Genomic DNA, 23832 nt, shown 5'->3' with positions numbered 1-23832 from the left:
TATATATATATATATATGTGTAAACATATTTGTTAATTTCATTTTTTCAGCGACCGCTGCGATAGCGAGCACTGTGCAGATCGAGTGCGCGAGTGAATCGATAATCGTTCATATCTCGACGGAGCATAACACGGATTTCCACGGTTTGGTCTATCCACGTGGCTTATCGAAAAACAGTTCATGTCTACAGGAGTACAGGAGTCAGCCCGTTCCTATCACTTACAATCTGCCGCTCAGGTCCTGCAACACTATGCCCACCGAACTGGTGAGTTTTTCCTATGAATTAATCGTTACTTCTACAAGTTGACAGAGACATTTTGCGTATGCATCTTTTTTGTGCATACGTACATTTCTTCACAATCCAATTTCTTCATGTTTGTCAATAATTTTTTTACTAATTGCTAATATCTTTCCCTTGTGTTTACGGGCTGATTAACAACGGCGTAAATTATCGTGCGCAAGCCAATTAGATTATTACCATTATTTTAACAAGCGATGGAATTATCGGGAAGGAAGCGATGTAGGGAGGGTAGGAGGAGAGACAATCACCATTATTATGTTGCATCACCCATCTGCACCTTCGATCGATCGTTTTAATTCGGTTTTATCGCTTCTCTATCCGTTTAAGTGCCTCGCGGCAATTTTCCAGTATAGCGTTAGTAACGGTAATTACCTACGATTTCTGCTGTAGGCCGGATACAGATCAAAATTATTCGAAAGGCACGAAGAGAAGCTCGTTTAGAGATGGAAGTGGAGGTGATATCTGTAATCTTCAACGTGTGGTGCAAGTCTCCTTCCATTTTCCTTGTTTATTCTGATATACCTGACTCAGAACTAGTCTGTGGCCATTTTAGGAATAAATTTAAAATAATGTGAAAATATCGACAAAAAGTCACTCACACTGAGAGAAATGATTTTGTTATAGAAACAAATCAAGATAAACAAATTTGATATTTGTTTAAAAAACAATCGATATTTGTTATGATTGCAAATTAATTTGTCAATGTAATAAATAATTTCGCTAGCAAATAAGAGGCTCATATATATATATATATATATATATATATATATACACACACACATAAAAGTCGTAAACGAATCTCAAATCGTAAGAAATTAAACAATTCTAGTTAAGTATTCTCCCTATATTTGATTGTGTGTGCTTGGACAGTTTCCTATGACTTAAGACTCCACGATCATCTACGATTTTTATGTAAACGAATCTAAAGTCTATTCAAAAGATAGATTAGATTCTATATAGTTTGTTTCTGTTACTAATAATTGGTTGATAATGATAGCAGACTAGCAGCAATCACAACAAAATTTGTTATCATATATACCGATTAAAGGTACTGGTGGTTTAAATTAAAATCCTTTCTCTCAGTGCAGATCAACATTTTCAACATCTCTAATTCTCCTTGATAGCCTATAAATTTTGCCTGAAATTTACCTTCTTTTTCCATATCTAAAGCTGTTTTCGAGATCCAAAAGTGAGATCAGATTTTAGAGACTCTATATACGCTAAATCTGTTACGTGCTCGCGAATTGCGCGAAGCTCGTTCGTGGCTAGCTGGAGCGCGTCATTGGCATCCTGTTCCAGCGCAGCCTCAACCGGTACGGGTGTCCTTGACTATAGCCTTGCGAATGCATCGCGTTGCAGCTGCAGACGCGTGCGCGCGGTAGCCAGCGATTAATCAGACGTAGCGAGTTAAAAGGATGCCAGAGTGATGGCCGAGTTTGATCGTTATCGGTACAAAACTTTTTAATTACAAATAAAAATATCGGTAATAATAATAATTTTAATTTATTTCTTACACATTATTATTCTGTTTTACTCAAACTCATACATCTGTCCTTACCTAACATAATGCAGCGCCATCTCCTGCAAGATTCGACATTTACTGCTGTGCTTATTATTCTATTCTTCACTAAGCATATAATTTGCTGAATATAAATCTCTTTTTTAAAGTTTTCATTCTTAATTCTATAAACTCAATACTGAATTTCAGATTAAGATTTCTACCGCTTCTAAACATTTAAATCATTATCTCCCCTATTTAACCTTGAAACTTGGAATGTTCCAAGCCTGTTCGCAACGAACAACCAAAAATGAAATTTTTTTGTGAACATTTCAGTAGTAATAAATTTTACCGCAAACCTTCTCGTTCCAATTTATGTACCTATATATCGATGATTGCACGAAAAAAAATACTGGCATGGCCCCTCTTAGATTTTTTTCTGGTAAAACGAAATTGACACAAAGATCGCGAATCTCGATTTGAAACTACTGATCGTTGATATTGATCGATGCACATTTTTTTTTAATCATCCACGTCTGGCAAAAAATGGCTAAGAATTTTTTTCAAAACAAAATGCCACTCCTTTAAACTTGCCGCCTCTAAGCATAACCTTAGGTTAGTCTTTAGTGTTAATGCGGCCCTGAAAGCGTCTCCAAGATGTTCAGCTTTCGCCGATAGCGTCAATTTACCACGCAAAAGGCTAGGAGGCAGCTGTTCTCACTCTCTCTGTTAGCTCTCGTTCTCAGGTATCTTCACCCATAAAATTGCGATCTCGTTCTTGACACGGAAAGCCGCACGGCGTGGTTTCCAAGTTTCGCGGAACGCGTTGCTCAACATCAAGATAACGCTTTTTATTTCCATTTTCTCGCTCTTCAGCATTTGTTATGAATTGAGATTTCCCAGCCAGATGCATCAGCCTTGTTCAACAATGCCGTCAATTCACATTCATAGATCGAAGTCGTTATACAAATTAATACGATGTCGCGGACGTGGTTAGAAATAAAAAAAGAAGAAAATAAATGTTCTGTATGTACATTTTCTACAAAAAGTAGTTATAAAAATAAAAGAATACAAGAAAATATCAATATAATGTGTTATATCGGTCACTTAGTTAATAATAACGTAATATGTCTTTCAATAATAAAGTTAATTATTACATCTATGTTTTGCTCTTCTTGATAATTTCGTAATAATTATAATTTAATTATTACGATTCGTTAATTAAATTATAATTATTATGATTCTTTTTTGTTTTAACAGTTAGAGATATCAATGCACTCTATCAAAGCATCGCAGATGGATGCGTTGTAGACATAACGGACACGTAAAATATTCTGATATTATAATTCCCCAACAAGTCACATGTAACATACATGTTAATTGTAATTTCTCATTCAACAATATAACTGTAATATAACACACATGTTATATTACAGTTATATTTATATTGAGTGAGAAATTACAACTAACACATACGTTATATGTAATTTGATGTTTGTTAGATTATAACGTCGTATACGAGATGCAGGATAACGGTTGTTCTGACGTCATTTTATGCATGATATATGCATCCAACAATCTCGCGTTTTTTGTTCTTATCCGCGGAATAAAATCGGAACAAACTGTTAGATCAAAGTCTAAGGCAACCGTGCACATAGTGTGTTATATGTAGGTATATAACGATTTCGCACCCTCCGTTTTTTCTCTTTTGCGCTTTGACAAAAAAGTCACACGCTGCATTTTAATGCATACCAGACAGCGTCTGTCATGGTACGTTACGGTCACTAATAGTAACACCGTTACACTGCCCGTTACGTTTTCACGATGGCACGCGGGTTCTTCGTATCCGCCGCCAGAAGGAAACGACCGATTCACTTCACGATGCGTAAGCGATAAATGAAGATCGTAAGGAGTGACGAACAAGATCCGTATCGGTCATCGCATTGTGCCCTCTCATCCTTTGCTGATCCGATCATCGTTCGAGTTTCGCGACACCATGCTTGCATGGCGCCAAACGTAACATTGGATCCCAAAAATTTTAATTCAATATGATATCTAATTAATTTCGCTCGCGACAATATCATTCAAAAAGTTAGGTTCCATCGCATGCTCGATGATAATACTTTTACTCAGTGAGAGATAACTTTTGATTAAGTCTGTATGTTTATACGCCGCACGCACACGCGAGAAACAAATAAATATTGTAACAAATAAATAACGTAACTTATTATATTTATTATATATTCTCCCTTCAATTCATATGACGAATTGACAAAAAAAAAATGTTTACGAAAATTGCAAAATCTTTTCACAGCTCTATTTTTCAAATTGTACGTAAAAAGTTATGAGATTTTTTTTCACAATCTCCACTTTATATTTCTCCATTATATACTAGTTTTTTAATAACATATCATTGCTAGTTTAGGTCCTACAAAAATAAACACGACATTTTCATGAACTTCGTAGGCATACGCAACATATATAAAAAGTGCAGTTTTTAATTTCTTATATCTCAATATTGAAACAGTCGATCTCATTGTAATTGCACAAACGTGTCAACGTTTTCTAGTATACAATGTAGAGTTTCAATTTCAAGAGATTTTGACTGTTTTCAATTCACGAGTGTGTACTCTTAATATAAAATTTTACGCGGTAAAAAATTAAGAAAGATCAAGGTTACGTGAAAAATGTAAGTCAGTTGGAAATTTTTTTGTGGATGTCGGAATTGAGAATCACTGTTGCATACGTGACGACTGGCAAGGTTCTACGAACCTTGTAAGGATCGGAGGAGAAGCTGCTCGCTTTCTGCACACAGTAGGTAAAGGTAAGACGTTCTGCGGCCAGTACGACAACTGCTGGTACAACCCATTGTTCTACAGTTTAAGACGAATTTACATAAATGTAAACTTGTAAAATCGGTGATTGTGACTTGTATTCGACATCGCTTCGAAACAGATCGATAAGTCAAATTCGCAATAATGATATGAAGTAGCAAATAAACGTGACGTACTTGTATTTTTAACGTGCATTTTAGGATGTATCTCATATTTTCACAAATATGTTAGTATTTATATTAAAGGAAAACAAAGCCTATAAGAGACAACACAAGATGGATTTAAATTTTTAATAAACAAATAAATAAATTTTACTTATTTACAAAACATCTAATTTCTGTCGCGACGAAATATATAATAAATCATCTTAAATATTTAAAGTTTTTTTAGACAAGAAGTTCAATTTCTCTCATTGTTTTTTAATTACACTTCTATTAGAACACAGAAAAAATCTTATTGAAATTTTATTAAAGTAATTTTTAACTCAAATCCTAAATCATCCCTAAAAAATATTTTGTACTATTTTTAAATGCGATTTAGAATAATCTGTAATATTTTCATTATTTTGAAAATATATGTCATTAATTGCTGAACAAATTATCTATTTAATCACAGATATCGTAATAATATCCCTTCCTCCAGTTCTACCAATATCTATTAATTTGAATCTCGGTTTAACTTTTCATTTTTATCTACAATTTTTAAAAGAGAAATAAAAAAATAAATTACTAAGATTAAAATTAATGCACATTGGTAAAATGGATAGTTGTATAATAACAAAACTCGCTTCTTACAAACCTTTGAGGCAAAATTTACAAAGACAATCCTTTCTCGATGAGAGCCACTATATACAAATACGCGACGCTTCTGAGAGTGTATTGACTCAGCATATAGGTCCTCTCAACCTTGTTGACCTCTGACTGAGGACAAGCAGGCACCTCAGCTAGTTTTTTTCAAACCAGCTGAGGATGGTTCAGGGCGGTTGCTCGCCCGTAATATCACGGCGCGGCGAGACCAGCCTCTTCTTTTACCGAAGAGACTCTGCATCTTTTTTTTCTGACAGCACTCCAGTGCTATCGATCCTCGTCGTTCCGAAGGAGGGAAGGGACAATGATGCTCGAGACCGCGAGCGTCGTGCCGCATTATCCGGAATACCGGACCTCAAACGTCATTCCAGTGTTTTCTGCTTCTTTTTAAAACCTTTATCTCGATGGGCGACTTATACGAGCTCTCGAGCGAGATCCACCAAGCAAAGTTATCTCGCTTGACTCGTCCAGAAAATCAAACTGAGTACTTAATTCTTAATTCACGTTTATTATCGAAGAAATATTAGTTAAATAGTTTTCGTTTCTTGGGAAAGCGCGTTTAATTCTACGCGTCCAAATAAATATTATTATCTGTGAAATCATGTTGACGACCAAGAGAGATTTCCATTCGCGCATTAGCATTATCGGATACCCAGCTATCCTCAGAAAACCATCCATAGTTGTCGATGTGATCGACGTTTCTCATAAATCCGCTATTCAGAAGATCAGAAACCTTGACCCGACCAGCCGGTCGAGGTTCAGAGATTAAGTTATACATCGTGATGTGCATAACTGGGATTTATGCTCGATCTTGGGTATGCAGGAAGTGAACAGCCAAGACAAGAGAGAAGGGATGTTCGAATCGCGGCGGGAATCTCTCCCACGATTATTCAATATCGATGCCCATACGCGGAAGTTTTCGCTTGGTCCTGGTGAGCACGTCGTAAATAATCGCGGGAACGACCATTCAATCTTGTAAGCGAATCCCTGGCGAGAATGTTTTCCGCGTAGAAGAAGAAGCCAGCTACTGGCGTTCGCGAGCTCGTAAATACTAGCTGGGAAAAATGGGCGTTGCTCGTAAACGCGCAACATAACTCATAAGTTTTGGTTTCTCCGTCGATCTTGCGTGTTCGTTATCGCGAAGAATTTTCCCGCAGCTGCGCGTGGAGTGCCGGAAAGAAATAGCATGGAGATAAAACGCGCGGAGCGTTTACGACAATTTTACCAAAGCCTCTGGCAACTCGAGCTGCCTTCATCAGTTTCCTTATTCGCGAAGTCCTTGGTGAGATTGCGCGTCAATTATGTCGACAGTTTTAACTTGAACTGTCTCGAAAAAAATGATACGTTGAAATCCCTTAAATTCCCTGATGAAAATTTTTCTCAGAATTTTTCATATCATTTTTTAGAATTTCTATATAATTTTTTGGAATTTTTCTATAATTTTATAATTTTCTCACATTTTTTATACGAATCGGAACATTTCTCAAAAAATCTTTTCTCAGAATTTTTCATGTATGTTAATTATTAAATATTGTAAGATTTTTAAGATTTTTTTGTAAATATAATTTCTGATGAGATGTTACAAAAATTAAAAAATTTTAAAATACTTTTTAAAAAGTATGAGATGAGAAATTTCAGAATATTTCAGAATTCACTTGTATGAGAAGTTTTGAGAGAAGATGTAAACTTTCCGAATATTTCTGAGTATTTCTAAAAAATGTTTCAATTCGTATAAAAATTATGAGAAAAATTTTCACCAAGGTGATGTATATAAATGTTTTCATTATCTTATTTTTTCATTTATAACTGATATATTGCATTATATGCAATGTACAACACAGATATATATATATATATATACAAAATTTCATAGAATCTTATTTGTCTTGTATCTTGAATCACATTGACATAATTTCATATACAGCACTTCACCATGTTTTATTACCTACATATTTATTCAGAAGAATCGTGATTCATTGCTAACATTTCGTGAATCTTGATGTTCACTTCATCAAAGTGAGAAGCGCACTGATACATTATTGATTGTACTCCAACTGTTTGTACATTCCCAAAACAATTGTTATAGAACAGTCAAGCGAATGAACGTAATTATTTTCACAGGTAAATTTTAATTTCCGCATGACAACTCGTAGGTAAATTATCATATAATATAATATTATAAGTCGTAGACACGGTAATAATATTTGTTACGGATGTTGCATTTTTTGCGCAATTATAAACTCGCTTGTCTAAAAAATTAGTCACCGTTTAAACGCCCTAAACGTAATTCAGATCGTTGATAACTAATCTTATAAGCATATATTTCCTTAGACAATGAGAGCAGCAGTCGAGGATTGAAATGAGTTATAAATGTTTATCTGCAACTGTACTAGTTACAAGGAATGTTAGAGTTTATCTGACTTCGCTTTGAGAAGAATCAAGTGTTTTCTTGACTAGCCGTAATGCTAGTCGCAGCTGTCGCACTCTACAATCATTATTCAAACGTCGAATAACGGTAATTTGATCTAATAATATTCATATAAGGATGTTATATAAAGACATTAATAATCATGAGATCATCGACATTTTACTAACAGGCAACGTACGTCTATATTTTCATACATATTTATACACCAAGATGCACGTCATTTTGCTGAAAGGACGAGGCTTTAAAAAAAACCTCGAGGCAAATTAAAGAAACCGATTGAAAGATTTAAGAATAAGAAGGAAGACACGAGATAGAAGTTTATACCAAGTATGCGGGACTGAAGGAGGGAGAGGAATGGAATAGAATGCGGGAGAGATGAGCAAAAGGAAAGAGCACAATGACGCTAGAGATGTCATCTTGCAAAAAATGGCGAAAATGGCGAGAAAAGTACAACTCGACAAAGAAGGGGCATAATCACTGCGATGGCTCGACTCTGCGTTGAAATTCATTTCCTCCGAGTTCCTTGCGTCGTTAAGCTGCCTTCGTTGGCGTGGTATCTCTTTTCGCATTCTCTATTCTACTCTTCCTTTTCGTAACTCGTTTCTTGCCCTGAACTTGAATCCATTTTTTCCCTTCAACTCCGCTTCCACTTACCTTCCGTATTCCATCCGTCATAGACCTTCCTTCGGAGAAAGAGGAGAAGGTTGTTGTGAAACCATGGTACCGGAATTACGCGATGACGAACTGCCCATGCTTGCTTTGCTATCTCGTGATAGCAAGAAGAAGGCAATTGAAAGTAAAGGGTTTCAAGGAAATTGTAATTTTGATGGATGGTTCAGATATGATGTTATGGAGGAAAGGTAATTAAATAATTATAACTGCGATAACTCGCTGATAAAGTTAATACTCGAAGAAAATATTATATATTTCCAGTGCTTTCGTAATAATCTCTCACACGATCATTTCTCTAATCTTATATATATAAAATAATATAAACATTTTTGAAAATATTGATACAATTTATATTTCTTAAATTTAAAGAGATGTTTTATCACAAATGTAACGATGAGAACGATTTCGAGTTTTGCCGACAATCATTTCGTAAATTCATAAGAATTTCAAGAGACAACACAGAGACATATGTAGGCGAACACTACCCATATAGGTGCATATCGAACGTGAAAGTGACAAAATATAATACGTAGCGTGCCGTGAGTCGCGACGCCAAGGTCATTTCTCTAGAAAAACGTCGGTCATCCAAAAACATCGATGACGCCAATGTGTTTGGTATGAAAATGCGTGCGCGTGTAAAATTGCGGTGACGTTGTCAGTTTTCTCGATAACAGGAGGCAACTCATGTTGAAACGTAGGTAGTTAGATTCGCAGAGGAAGGGATTAACATAAAGTCTATAAACCGTTTTTTCGTAAAGGTGACCTTACATGATCAATAATACTATCAATATTAACAAGTACTGATAGTATTACTGATTGTATATGGTTAATATTGATGGATTGACGTAGAACACTGTCGGTGATCTAGATTTTGATTCCCAAGCATCTAGTATTATTAAGATCCATGTCACAGTGCAATAGATATTGTACGTAAAATTAAAATATATTAAATTAAAATTTTAAAATATATTAAAATTAAAAATATATTATCTATAATATTCGTGTAGGTTGTAAAAATACTAAAAAAATTAATGCATGCTTGTCGGTGTTACTGATTCAGTATTACTGATCAGTATTATTGACCGTGTAGGTCACCTTAAGGCCTTTTGAAAGGAGGAAGGTAGAGGAAGGACAATCGTCACATGTGGAAGATTCTTAGGTGTTCACTCGAGAAGAATTTCGACGGTGGGCGAAACTCGATTTCTTTATGGGAGATGAAACTCGCAAGAACATGCGGGGGAAAGAAGTCGCAACGTCTCGAATAAGAAACTACCCACGCGAATACTATTTTTGGAATGCCTTGCCCATGTCGTCGATTTCTGAAAATTAGAATTGATTCTTTGTTGAACCTTGCTTCTCCATGCGAACATACTTTCACGTCCATATTTGTCGCGATATCATTGTCAGAGAAAAAAGATATGTCAACTATAATAAATATAAAAGTGATAATTATGCTACATGTAGAATTAATGTACATAGTTCAATAAACTATTTTATATGTAAAATTAATGTATATAGTTAAATAAATTATTTTATAATTAATACGGATATAAAACAATTAATTCAACTATACGTCCTTATTTGTCTTATGCACACGTAGTGCGTTTTACCTTATTATGTTAATAGCGCCTCGAGCCACTTTTGAATGTCATTGACATACTTTGTGTATATAAAGCCAAGCGGATTTACCAAACCATGATGTAACGCGCAACAATATACTAATTGTAGGAAGAAGAAGAATTACACATAACATATTTACATTAAGATTATGTATGATTAAATTATGTTTATAATTGTTTATAATTGTTAATTATGTTTATAATTTCTTAGCTTATAAAATATAGAAACATAGATATTAGTAAACATCTAGATACATTGTAATTTATAAATTAATTTATAGTTGTATCCTTTCCTTTTTTCCAAAATTCGTGACACTACCTTATAAGCGCAAAATATTCCTAGAATGTTATATGGTTATTATTAAAAAATTAAAATAAGTTATTATAACATTTCGAAAATACCATATAATATTTTTTAATTATATGGGAGTATTCTATAGAAGTTATATGTCCATTTATATAATATCCTAGGTATTATATCTTAATATCCCTGAAATATTATTAAAATATTTATAAATATTAATTATTCTTAATTAAAATGCAATTTGAATTCATAATCCAGTAACGAAAAGTTCTTATCAGTTTATACTGCATTTTGTGCAAAATGTTTTCGCATGATTTTAAGTACATATCCAGTTCTACAATTGCATACCAAAATTATTTTCAGTCTTCAAACGTATACTTATACTAAACAGTTGTAACAGTTTTACAAATTAAAGTAAATTTTGTTATAATCCTTTTTAATGTTTATACAATATTGCAGTACCATTAAATAATGTTACTTTTAATAATCATGCAATATTATTAGGAGTGGACATATAACCTTCCATTAATATTTCGAGAATATTATTTAATATTATAATATTAATTTTAATACAAATGTTTATTAAAATGTTACATTTAATATTTTAAAAATATGTCTAAAATATTACTTAATATCAAATAATACAATATTATGCGCTTATAGAGTAAATATTATAGCAAAAAAGTTCTTGGAAAATTAAGTAAATGTATTTTAGACAATAATAGTTTGAGATGTAAGAGATATGAAAGTTTTAGTTTTTAAGAGATATTTAAGAGAAAGTTTTTAAGAGATATAAATATAATCAATTATTATAAATTGATAGTCATATTTTTATTTAGAAACTACTGCTTAAAATAAAAATGTAAGAATAATGTTTTCATTTAATTTCGAGGATTTACTACATATTTCGAGTGCGCGAATTTTATGGTACTCTATATGTACCATATTATTGTATATATATATACGACGTCTATTCTACAAAATTCTACGAAATTTTAAGGCATGAAACTTAAGCTTCAAATCATCAGAAATTGACCACTCACAATCAAATGTGAGGAGAATAATCAATGATAATTTCTTACAGGATAATGCTTAAAATTTATTTATTTACTCTTAAAGGATTTCTAAGTTTCTAAGAGAAATGAGAGACGAACGAACGGCTAACCACGAATGCGCACTGCAGCTGCAGCCCGCAGTCCGCAGACTGCAGTCGAAGTTGCCGCTACCGCTGCCGTTACCGTCTGCTGAACTGACCGGCCGTCGAACCCGAGAATTGCTCCGCGAGAGATGCATCGTAATAAATGCACAAAGTGCCTCGCAGGCAGGGCGAGTCCCGGCATCCCGTAAGAGTATATGTTTGCAACCATCCTCTGGCGAAATTCTCTCCCATTTTCTCTCTCTCTCTCACCCTCCCTGTTTCCTTCTTTTCTTTCTTTTGCCTCCTTGCCTCCTTACCTCTTAAATTCCACTACCGCGGATTCCGGTGTCTCTCTCTCTCTCTCTCTCTCTCTCCCCCCCCCCCCCGACATTCGCAATAATTTTTCATTCCGTTTGCATCGACCATGTGGCATCGACCGCGACTGCAGAAAAACCCGTGATTTTCCAATCATGGATCCCGTTAGTCGCTTAAGAGGGGATGAATGGTTCTCCCGGTCCGTGGACGGTAGAGACCCTAAGAGGGTCTCTAGTAAACGGAGAGCATTAGCGTGCAGCATGATCCGTCCTCTCGCGTAAATCATAGATCCAATGACAGAAGGCAGAAGATACCGTTTGCATGCATGCAAACATGCATCTCGAGTCGCTCCTATCGGCTGCATCGCGTCACGTAGTCGCCGCGTTGCGACACGGAGGAAATTGCCACGGCTAATGAGAAGTTTAATGGTTTCCTGGTTTACATTGGTATTAGCGTTAAAATATACATATATTTTTATTGCGTGTCGATGGGATGTAAACATTAAACCGCAGCCGTAAAGTATACACCTTGCACGCTCGGATCACTATTGTTTCGACCGTGATTTCGATTAGCGACAAGCTTATTCTACAATATTGATTCTACATACAATAAGTATCGGTAGTTCTAAGTCTTATCAGTGAAGTTAACCAATAGAATTAACTTATACGACTAACACAGATTGATCAACTTCATCGATTAAAACTAAGACTTCCGATTACAGATTCATTGTAGAATCAGCATTCGCACTATGTGCATAATGCAGACTGGACTGCCTTGAATTAATACAGTAAGTATTGCCAGAGCTCTTTCAACTTTGTCCTTGCACCGAAGCTTTAGCTCGGATCTACAATAAGTTTTTAAGTCTTAAGCTATAAGAAATTGAATCATAGGCCGTATATTCATAATCAGTTCTTATATTCAAGATCATCTTAAGTTCAGTCTTAAAATGTCACGAATCAGAGAGCCGCATTAGCATCTTAAGATTAAGATCTTACTTAAATTGATCTTGAAATAAGAATCGAATACTATGAATACTGATCATAGTCAATTATTCTCGCATTCGATTAATTAGTCAATTTTTATGGCTTAAAGCTTAAAACACCCATTGTAAACTTAACAACCTTAAAAATGCTCCTGCAGCTATAAAACTTCCATTTTTATATGATATGCCATTTCATTGTTTACATCAACAACTTACCTTTCCGATTTTACGGCAAATTTGACTAGATGCTAATCGCTGTATCTGCTGACGTAATCGTAGTAAAAACACGCCATACTGTTCTATTAGTATCGCTGACGTCATGAGAAATGAACGGAATTGTACGGCATGGCGATGCAACGGACGTAGGACTTCGTCGTGACAGTTCGCTATATGCATGAATTATAATTAAGGATAATATCCGCGGCTTTCTGATCTGCATGTAGTTTATAGCGGATGCAAGTGATAAGATGATTATTTAGGGCTCGTTTCCACCGAGCGCGTCACACGTCGCGTCGTCCATCCGCGAATTCCATCCATCTGCGACATGAGTTAACAAAAAATCAAAAAATCCCATTTTATATTATTTGTCGTGCGACTCTTTGCGCACGTGATTGGTTAACTCGTGACGCAGACCAAGAGAATGTATATCATTTGCCTACATCGCTAATTGGCTAATTTGAAATAATATATTTTTATCAGTAAGCAATAAAAAATACTAGGAATCGTGCAACCGATGTGCATGATGTATGCAATTGTCCTATATTATTATTTGATATTAAGTAATATTTTAAACATATTCCTTAAATATTAACTGTAACATTTTAAGAATATTGTACTATAATTATATAATATTAAGTAATATTCTCAAAATATTAATGGAAAGTTATATGTTCACTCCTGATAATATTACATGATTATTAAAAGTAACATTATTTAATGGTACTGCAATATTGTATAAACATTAAAAAGTATTATAACAAAATTTACTTTAATTTGTAAAAGTGTTACAACTGTTTAATATAAGTATACGTTTAAAGACTGAAAATAATTTTGGCATGCAATTGTAGATATGTACTTAAAATCATGCGAAAACGGTTTTTTAGCACAAGATGCAGCATAAACTGATAAGAACTTTTCGGTATTGGATTGTGAATTCAAATTGCACTAAATTAAGAATAATTAATATTTATAAATATTTTAATAATATTTCAGGGATATTAAGATATAATACCTAGGATATTATATAAGTGAACATATAACCTCTATAGAATACTCTCATAATATTAAAAAATATTATATGGTATTTTCGAAATATTATAATAATTTATTTTAAGTTTTTAACAGTAACCATATAACATTCTAGGAATATTTTGAGATGAAGATGTGTACAAATGCATCGTTTCCGATGAACGACGCGACGCGTGATGCGCTTAGTGGAAACGCACCCTTAACATCTTCCCTCGGGCGCCGTTAGTCCTCTTGTTTTGCTCGTCTCTTCCGAGAGTGTATCTTGGAATGTACATACAAATGCGTAATGATATATCGCTTTAATAAAAAGCGCAGAGAAGAAAAGGATTTTATCATAGCGGAACCATAATTGCTTCCGCATTTTATACGAAGATCGTTAATCTTTTAAGCAATTATTTAATATTGTATATGTATATATAGAATAGAATTCTGAAAATATAGATATGCATATCTTTGAACGAAATTGAAATAAATTAAGATCAGCTAATCAGTCACTTTCTTAGGAAAGTTCTGTGTTTTTTTAATCAAATGCGCTTGCTGCATTGTAAAATTATCTCGCATTAAGGCGTCACACTAAATATCGTGTACGAGAGACTCAGGCATTAATAATAATGACGAAAAAGTGGTGCTGATGAATCGGTTGATGAGCCAATTTGCATGAAGCCTCTTAGCTACTACTACTGTACCCTCTATTTATCCCGGGGGAGGAGGGAACAGAGAGTGAATGTTCGTAATGGACGTGCCTTTCTTTCGAGATAGTCTTTAAGCAGATTCACTCTCCCGAAGAACGACCATGTAATAACGATTCTGCTCTGTAAGCAAGTGGTTTAAAGTATCAAACTAGCTCTAAAAAAATCACTTTTCATGAGGAGAAGAGCCGTAAATGCAGTGGCAGCTTGACAAACTAATAGCGAAACTTCTTCGAGAGATCTCACGCGATTTTGCAATCCGCTTAATCGTGGTTCCAAGGAGTCGCATCAATTGTAATGAAAATATGGAGGAAAATCGCTTGTAAAAATACCTCAAATTATCGATAGTGTTTGACCGACATTAATGATAGTGGGGAAAATAATACCCTTTGCGAAGGATAACGACTGATCTGAGATCGTTAAAAAAAAAGTTAACGTTTCACATACATGGTGATATTTTTCATCCTATCCTTGTTTTGCCCATGAAAAGTCTGAAAGTAAAATTTTCAGTATTTTAACTTATTTTTAGTCTGCGAAAAAGACTATTCGGTGGAGCGAAAAAAATATCATTTTAACTATTACAAAGTCAAAATTTCATCCTTTAAAACGAATTCAGATAAATTATTCTGCGATTTCTGAAAGCTAAGATACAGCCTCTTAAAAATCGGCAAAATTTGTAGATTTTAAAATAATTTCCTGATTGTTATGCGTAGCGTACATATATAAAAATACAACTTGGTGTATCTAACGAACCGGAATTTAATAATCTTTCACTATAACCAAGCGATCTGTCGCCATGAATTGTTAGACAAGCACTGGGTATATCGAGCAGGCAATGACCTCGAGTAGAGCCTAGTGCAGTGTTCGACCTCAGCAAGGATACTCGCAATCTGCGGTGCATCGGCCCAAGAGAGCCCGGAGAGACGTCAGATCGCTGACTTTACATTTCACACACCCACCTAACAATAGGTGAACAAGGATCCCAGCAGCTTCATTATGATTGGGGAAGGGGATAATGAGAGGAACGCTGAGGCGGATCCCAGTGTCTTCAGTTACAATCCTGACCGGTCTTTTTTTCCTCTTACGTACCAATTGCAAGACACTGCTGTCATGCGATACGGACTGGTAAAAGGAAAACCAACTATGTACTTCAATCTTCCCGTGCTTTCTGTCATCCCAGTCGAGTAAATTTTAAGTCCACGTTTTCATATTTTTACGTTAGTAAAAGACTCGTTTCTTTGAGTTATCTCTTTCAAGTCTCATGCGTGTAAAAGCATTTTCTACTTTGCCGAAATAATAAAAGCTGATAAGTAAGTTATATAAGTAAATTAAATTATTTCAATGATTGTTTATCTTTCATATTTTCCATATATTTTTCTTCTAAACATTGAGAAATGACAATCTCTAGTTTGTCTGTTTAACAAAAGTATCTCAAGAGAAAATTTAATAGACATTTAGGTAGAAAAGAAAATTGGAATGCGTTGTTCATTTAAAAACTATTATTTCTGTTAATCTTCAATTTTTTAAAAATTCATAATAGCTAGCTTTTCATGCAACGTTTCAACTCAATTTAATGTAATAAGCTTATTTTACTCGCTTTCTGGTCTAATTGCAATAATAATAAAACTTTTCGAAAATTTTTCTCTCTGTTACAAGAACTTTCATGATCATCATTCATCAATAAAACAAACTTTTATACAAACATTTTATTAAATTTTAAATAAATTAAAAAATTATTATTAAATTTTATATACATTAAAAATGCTTTTCTCTTTTTAATTTTTATTTTTTTAGTAATTAAATACATTCGAAGACAACAGCTGATTAATTTCATATTTCACGTCCATATAGATATAAAGATAATATAACACTGTGCTTCTTATGACATTTATTTTTGATTTCTCGAATTTTTATTTCTAGCGATTGTAAAATCTAACATTTGTAATGAAGTTCAGAACTAATACTTATGGTTCCGTTGTCTTTGTTTCAGGAAAACGGTGGTATCGAATATTTCAACACTATCGTGGTACAGCCACATTTGAAGTTGGTCACGAATCAAGGCAGAGGTTTTCACGTGAGATGCAGATACCAGACACGCGACAAAGTTGTAACGAACGATCAGACTCAAGTTTCCATGATGCAGTCTCTGCCATTGCAGGTAATAAAACATTCGACGAAATGAGATATATATATATATATATATACACACACCATTCAACAAAAACACCATAAAACAAAATTAAAGGATCACTTATTTCATCCATATCTAATTTTTCCATATTTAAAGACTTTTCCGAGATATAAGGCCTGAGTCAGACTTTAGAGACACTCTGTATAGATATATATATTTTTTTCGGATAAACAAACTTTCAAGAAGATTAAAGTAAAGAACTAGATAAGGTATCACATAAATTGCGAACTGCCCGCAGGCAACCGCACCGATGCCGGGATGCACGATGAAAATCTTCAGTGGTGATCCAACGCAGCATCACGTGGCGGAGAATGTAAAGATTGGCGATCCCTTGACCCTGGTCATTAGCATCGACAAACAAGAGATGTTCGGTTTGAAAATCTCTGATTGTCTGGTACGCGATGGCCTCGGGTGGGGCGAGCAGCGGCTCATAAACGACGAAGGGTAAGTCAGCATTGAAGAGATTTTAGATAAGATTTTAATAACAAAGACGAAGATAGTGACGATGAACAAAGCGAATTAGTTTTTTTTTTCAATTTCTTTCTTTCGTGGTAGGATCATTCAGCTTGTCTTGTTCACAGTTGTCCAATAGATGGTGAAATAATGGGACAATTCGTCTACAACGAGGATAAAACGGAGGCCAGAGTGAATTTCCAGGCGCACAAATTCCCATATACGGCGAGCGTATATTATCAATGCAACGTTAGGCTGTGCGTCAAGCAAGGCGGAGGATGCAGTAATACGGTACTGCCGTCATTATAATATATAGGATTAGACTGTATAATAATAGTCCTCCGCGATGATTGCTAAGTACTACGCGTTTATAATAATTCTTTAACAATTTTATAATGACTAAATGTTCGGAAAATATTCCTGAATTTATGAACGGTTTATCGTTTGAAAATATCATGGTATTTACACTTCATTGGCACGATTACTTGATTGAACTTAATCACATAGTATGTTATACGTTACGCGCGCGAGATGTTACATAATATGTGAAAAGAAAATATTCGAGCTCCATATCAATCCTTCCTCGAAAACTTGTCGCGAATAGTCTGTCTATTTTTTGCTTACAGCCACCGTTATGTAATTCGATAGTCAGACGACGCAGAGATACCGCTAATGCCCATGAGGTGAAAGGTGTCGAAGATCTGGACGGTACCCCGGCCACGATCGAAGTTTACAGTGGTCTTTACGTCAATGAAGCATCGGACGTTGGTTCCAAGTCAGATTTTTCCAACGACGTCTTTCGTGAAAGGGTAATACGAATTTATTATTTGATTTCTGCTGCGGAGATAACGTTAACTCGAGAGTAGTCATTCAGGTTTTTTTTTTTTTTAAATAAATGATTACGTGTTTTTCACAATGCGAATGAAAATCATTACTATACATATTACATATTATGAATTCACCAGAAAAGACATGAAAATGAAATATATCAATACTAAAATAATAAAATATTTTGCTGGAGATTTGTCCACTTTCGATTTTTTGTCGCAAGATCAGATTTGACTATTTAAAGACTTGAATAACGGAATTTTTAAATAAAATAGGATCAAATTCATTTAATTTTATCATTTTCTGGATTTCTCTTTTTTAGGCTCTTGATGACCCAAACACCATTTGCATATCGCAGAGAAGTTTCGCTATTGGGATTGCCGCCGCCGGTCTCATACTCATGCTAGCTGTGGTAGCCGCCATCCTAATATTACTCGCCAAGAGACGGCACAAGAGCCTATCCACGACAGGATCGTCCATCTACAGTGGACCGTACACTAACACCGCTTACAGCCACAGTAGCTAAGTCCGCCTACAGCACTTAATAATAACTAAGTTCGACGCGAGATTAAGATAAGCCAAGATGTGGTTCTACAGTAAATCGAGTTACCGTAGAAATATCTAATTTTTTAATATAATGATGTTGAAACACCGAATTTGACATGTGCAAAATTCTAGAATAGATCATCGATGAAATAAAAGAGAAAAAAATGTTGAAAATATTACGTAACTTTTAACGTATAACCTAGAGTGATTGATAGAGGTCGGAGGCGCTTCTTTGACTAACTGCACACAAACATTACTGTAGATTTCTCTAAAAATTAGGCATCTTAAATTTTCGGCACTTTACTGTAGAACCATCTTAAATTCATTGCGTTCATTGATTTTCATTTTGAAATTGACTAAATTCTTTATAATCTTAATGTTTTATATTGAATTTTAATCAAATCTTAACGAATTAATACTGAAAGTATGTCAATTGATATGCGGATACCTACAACTCGCTGATTCGCGTAAAGTACACACAAACAGTCTCGTCAATGCGCATGCCTTAGGGCCATGTCTTCTGACCTCCGATTTCAGTATGCAATTTAGTAATATTTCGTTATTATTTATTACAATTTCAGTAACAAATTTCCATTCATACAGGTATTTTAATAAATTTATTGCAATTGTTTTATAAAATATTTAAAAAGTGTGTAATTTGCAAAGTCGCTATTTTGAATTTGTATTAGTAAATTTTGAAATTCTCACTAGAAATTAAAAATCTTCGATTTAAAAAATCTTTGAAAAACAATATCCTGACAATTTTAATATTTATAAAAAAATAATTATTAGATATCTATACATCACATGTCCTCTGAAAGAGTTATAAGTACTTAAATCAAATAATCAATAATAAAGCTCGCTAATTGATTGCACTTTGTCTGACTAATAATTTGCTGCGAATGTATCAATGGCAGTGGTATAACTTTGAAACTAAGATTCAGTGTGATGTGTGCATGAGTTGATTATAAATCTCCGATAAAACTGCCAGTATGATGAACGAATTGCAAAAACGCAAAGCAATAATAATTTCGTAGAAACGAATTAATTAAAATCCGAAATCACGCACTTACCCCATAAATTATTCCGACGTATACGACAATACGATACTTGAATGAGTGTGACATATGCGAGCGCTCAACATAATCAGATTGTAATTCATTTATAACGCTTAAACATTAATGTTAATTAGTCTAATTGAAATGAAACGCTGTTCCAACGTCAGTATATTCCGGATCACTCAGGAGCAATCATGAAATAATATTTTCTAATGATAAGTGCGCGTTTCAAACGGTTCTAATAAAACAAAATTCAGCTTCGAATTAAAATGTAAGTTTGAGGCACGCCGGAGAATACCGATGTCGCGACAGCTTGGAGCGTTTAGATATTAATTGACGAAGACAAGGAAGTTCTACTGCTAACGCAGTCGCATAACTGGGTCCAACGTGGTGATGGGTACATGACATGTAAAATTTTACATTTAGAGAGAAAGAGAGATAGACACCTGGCGTAACGTAAGTATTAATTTCTCAAGCACTGTATGCCTCCGTGTAAGAACAAGGTGTTGTATAATAGTTCTCTGAAAATGACAATGTATTGTGATAGCTGTTCCGGATGGACTTTGATGTATCAAATAAAACAACGCCGATGCTTACACGTTTTATCAGAAGCAGACAAATTAATCTTCGCCAATTTAAAGGCTAAATGATTTTTGTGATAGGCGTTCAAGTTCTTTTCTTGAAAGTTTTTAATCATTTTAATTATTTTGAATATCGTTAACTGAAAATTCTTGAGTGTCTGTGTTCTTAAAAGCGTGAAATGAATATTTGAAATATTCGAAAAATGATTGAGGCTCATCATCATCTTTAATGTGCTTACGGGAATAAACACTCTTACGTCAAGTATCGTTATTAAAAGGTGTCTTAAAAGTCGATACAGAGCAGAGTATCGGCCTGTTATAGATTTTAAAGAATGACATGTAGTAAATATGTTTTTCAGTGTTTTCTCCAATCTCTCGAGAATATCTCGCTTGCGTGGATACGGGCCTTCGAATGTTGCGCACGAATTTACGTAACTCAGGGGCGAGATCATCCTTTCCTTTCGTACTAAGTACACCAATAGGGTAAACGGTTTCCAGTCCTAGTATTACATCCTCTCGAAAAGTGCAATAACTTCGAAGCGTTCCGTGGATCCCGCGGAATTTCTGTCAAGGATTAGAATTGCCCGGCGAATAGATCATACGTGATTTCTCGCCGCGCCATGGCATTGGTTCATAGTGATCATTGGGGACGAAAATGCCTATGTAGTACTTCTTTCTCGCGTTAGAAGGCAATATGAATTCCGATGCTCCCACAATGTTCCTCTGGACCCTTGTCAAAATCAAAAGAATCTACAACGAATTTGTGTAAATAATAAACATTTAATAAAACTAATAATTGTAAAATGTTCCTCTCAATAGTCCTTCGATCCATAATATACGATCTTTCTAAGAGAGTCTTTTTTTATCGTTTCTATCGTAGTTCTTCGTATCACTACGAATTAAAATGATTCATAGTCCGAATTTCCGTATATAACTTTATAGCTTGGACCTTATGCGATATCAATTAGAAGTTTGAAATCTTCTCTCGATTGAGATAATTTATTCAAAAATGCAGTACATGTATACCTGTTTAAAGAGAAAAAAATACTTTTTTCACGCGAAAAAAAATTATTCTTAATGCGCATTAGTACATATTGTTATCTGAAAGTATTAAAATTTAAGTACCATCCTAAAGTTTTAACTAAAAAAGTTAAAAAATAAAGAAGTTAATGACTATTATTGAATGCTATTCACTTCTTTTACTTCTTTTACATTTTTCTCAAACATTTTTTTAACATGTTATTTGATTCGTAATCTTTAATAAAATATATTCTATAATGTTCAAAATATATTCCATATTTTTTTTTGTTAGTATCAGACGAGTAATTTTAGAATATAGCATCAGTTGATCAATTTGTCTAGTGTGATATTTTACAAAAATGTGACAACGAAGGATTAGATTGCAAATGAGTGGGAAAAACTTTTTTTTAGAACTCTTCATATAATTTCAGAATTTTCATGTAAATTTCAAATTTTTCAGATTTTTTTTGTATAATTTTTTAATTTTTTAGAAAATTTCTTAGGTTTCTTTATACATTTTTCGGAAATGTCGAAAAAGTCTGTATCTTTTCTAAAAATTTTCATATGGAAGATGACCAGGACACTAGAAGCCATAAAAATTTAAACTCTCAAAAGTACTACATTTTATTTACTATTTTATTATTTGTGGAGATATTAAGCTCGAAATATAATAAAGTTCATTTGGAAGCATATTTAGACGTATTAATTCGTCACGTAAATTGTTTCAACGTAGGTAATGAAATTTTAGGCATTAAAAATTTTATTTACGCATTAATTTAGTGCATGACTCTCGTATACTCTTAATAACTTATTACTTCTCATTCTATAATTAATTTCTGAAAAAAATTTATAAAATCTGAGAAGTTCAAGATATTTTTTTACAAATCTCTTCATAAATTTAAAATATGACAAATTCAAAAATTTGGTGGACATGCAATGTCTCGAGAAAAATTTACCGAAAGTTTCTACAAAGTTGGGATGTCCCGAAATGACATATTACCAAAATTTGAGACGTGCGACATTGTTCCGAAGAGTTATTATTGTTCTAAAAATTGTATCTAATAAACTAAAATCAAAATTCAAAAAAAGAAATATAATATCCTAGAGAAAAATACAATCGTAAGATCAATAATATAAATCTTTTCGGTATTTAGTATTTTTCTCGAGGAAGAAAATCTCGAAATTATAAAGGGAAAATATAGAAACATGCATAATGTATATAATAAATAAACTTATGCAAATAACAATCTCAGATATATATACATATATGTTTTTTAGCACAGAATACTTAAAAAATAACAAAAATAACATCAGAGTTTATAATGACTGCGTTCAACAGGATTTTCTTAATATTCGACTGTGATTAGAATTGTTTAAGGATTAACGTAATTCCCCGATTAATTACAAAGATTTAGAGCAAATAAATATTTTGTTTATTTACAAAACTACTAATCTCTACAGCGCAATGTAACTTTGTATAAATCATCTTAAATACTAAAAGTATTTGTATTAAAAAATTGAGAATTAATTTTGTTATTATTTTATTAAATATTTCTAGACATTTTCATTAGAGCACAGATAAAAAAATACTAATTCTTGTTGAAATAACTTTCGATCCAGATGGTAATTGATAAACTTTTGTATCACTTTTAAGGGGATGCTGACGTACGAAACTATCGATATCACAGGTTAGAAAACGTAGAATAGAAAATCCATTCACATGCTTAAAGTGTACACAGAAATAAATAAAGAATACTTATCTTAACTTTAAAAACGGAATTTTAAAAATATACATATATATATATTAAAATATTTTTGTGACATTGTCTCGACTTTTTAAATTTCGTAGTTATGACTTTTCGGAACATTGCATATGTCGACCAAAATATTGAGATGTAGGAATTTTTCTCACCACAGTGATTATTCTGGCAAAAATAACATTGGAGCGTATAAGTTAAATGTAAGGAGAAAATGACGAAAATGTAAATGAAATTTTTAGAAAGTGTAAATTGGAACCGAGTGTTTTAAGAAGTAAACTTTTTTTCTCTCTTTCTCTCTCTCTCTCTCTCTCTCTCTCTCTCTCTCTCTCTCTCTCTCTCTCTACGTTTCGCTATTCCAATTTACATTTCTAAATTTCATTTATTTCACCTTATATTCAATTTACGTTTCAATCATTATTTTCGCCACGATAAAACAAGGAATGGAAGTGTTTCGAATGTCACAAACAAATAATCAAACGCAAATTATCAAACGCGAGTGTCTTCTTTCTTTATTGAATTATATATATAATTCGCTTTTTGAAAATATGATATAATATATAT

The 23832-nt window shown here is 33.6% G+C and overlaps 1 protein-coding gene across 1 annotated transcript in view; it reads left to right on the top strand.

Moving 5' to 3' along the window:
- LOC108684426 overlaps positions 1-19516 on the top strand; it is a 38474-nt gene extending 18958 nt beyond the window's left edge. The window contains exons 4-9 of the mRNA XM_018188738.1: positions 51-265; positions 16825-16992; positions 17264-17469; positions 17607-17769; positions 18105-18287; positions 18629-19516. Of these exons, the coding sequence (XP_018044227.1) occupies positions 51-265; positions 16825-16992; positions 17264-17469; positions 17607-17769; positions 18105-18287; positions 18629-18832 (1139 nt within the window). The 3' untranslated portion in view covers positions 18833-19516. The remainder of the gene's footprint in view (positions 1-50; positions 266-16824; positions 16993-17263; positions 17470-17606; positions 17770-18104; positions 18288-18628) is intronic.
- The last annotated feature ends 4316 nt before the right edge of the window (positions 19517-23832 follow it).

Source organism: Atta colombica, unplaced genomic scaffold (genome assembly GCF_001594045.1).
Source record: "Atta colombica isolate Treedump-2 unplaced genomic scaffold, Acol1.0 scaffold134, whole genome shotgun sequence".
Classification (NCBI taxonomy): domain Eukaryota; kingdom Metazoa; phylum Arthropoda; class Insecta; order Hymenoptera; family Formicidae; genus Atta; species Atta colombica.
Note: the sequence above shows the minus strand (reverse complement) of the source record. Positions and strands in the feature narration are given on the sequence as shown.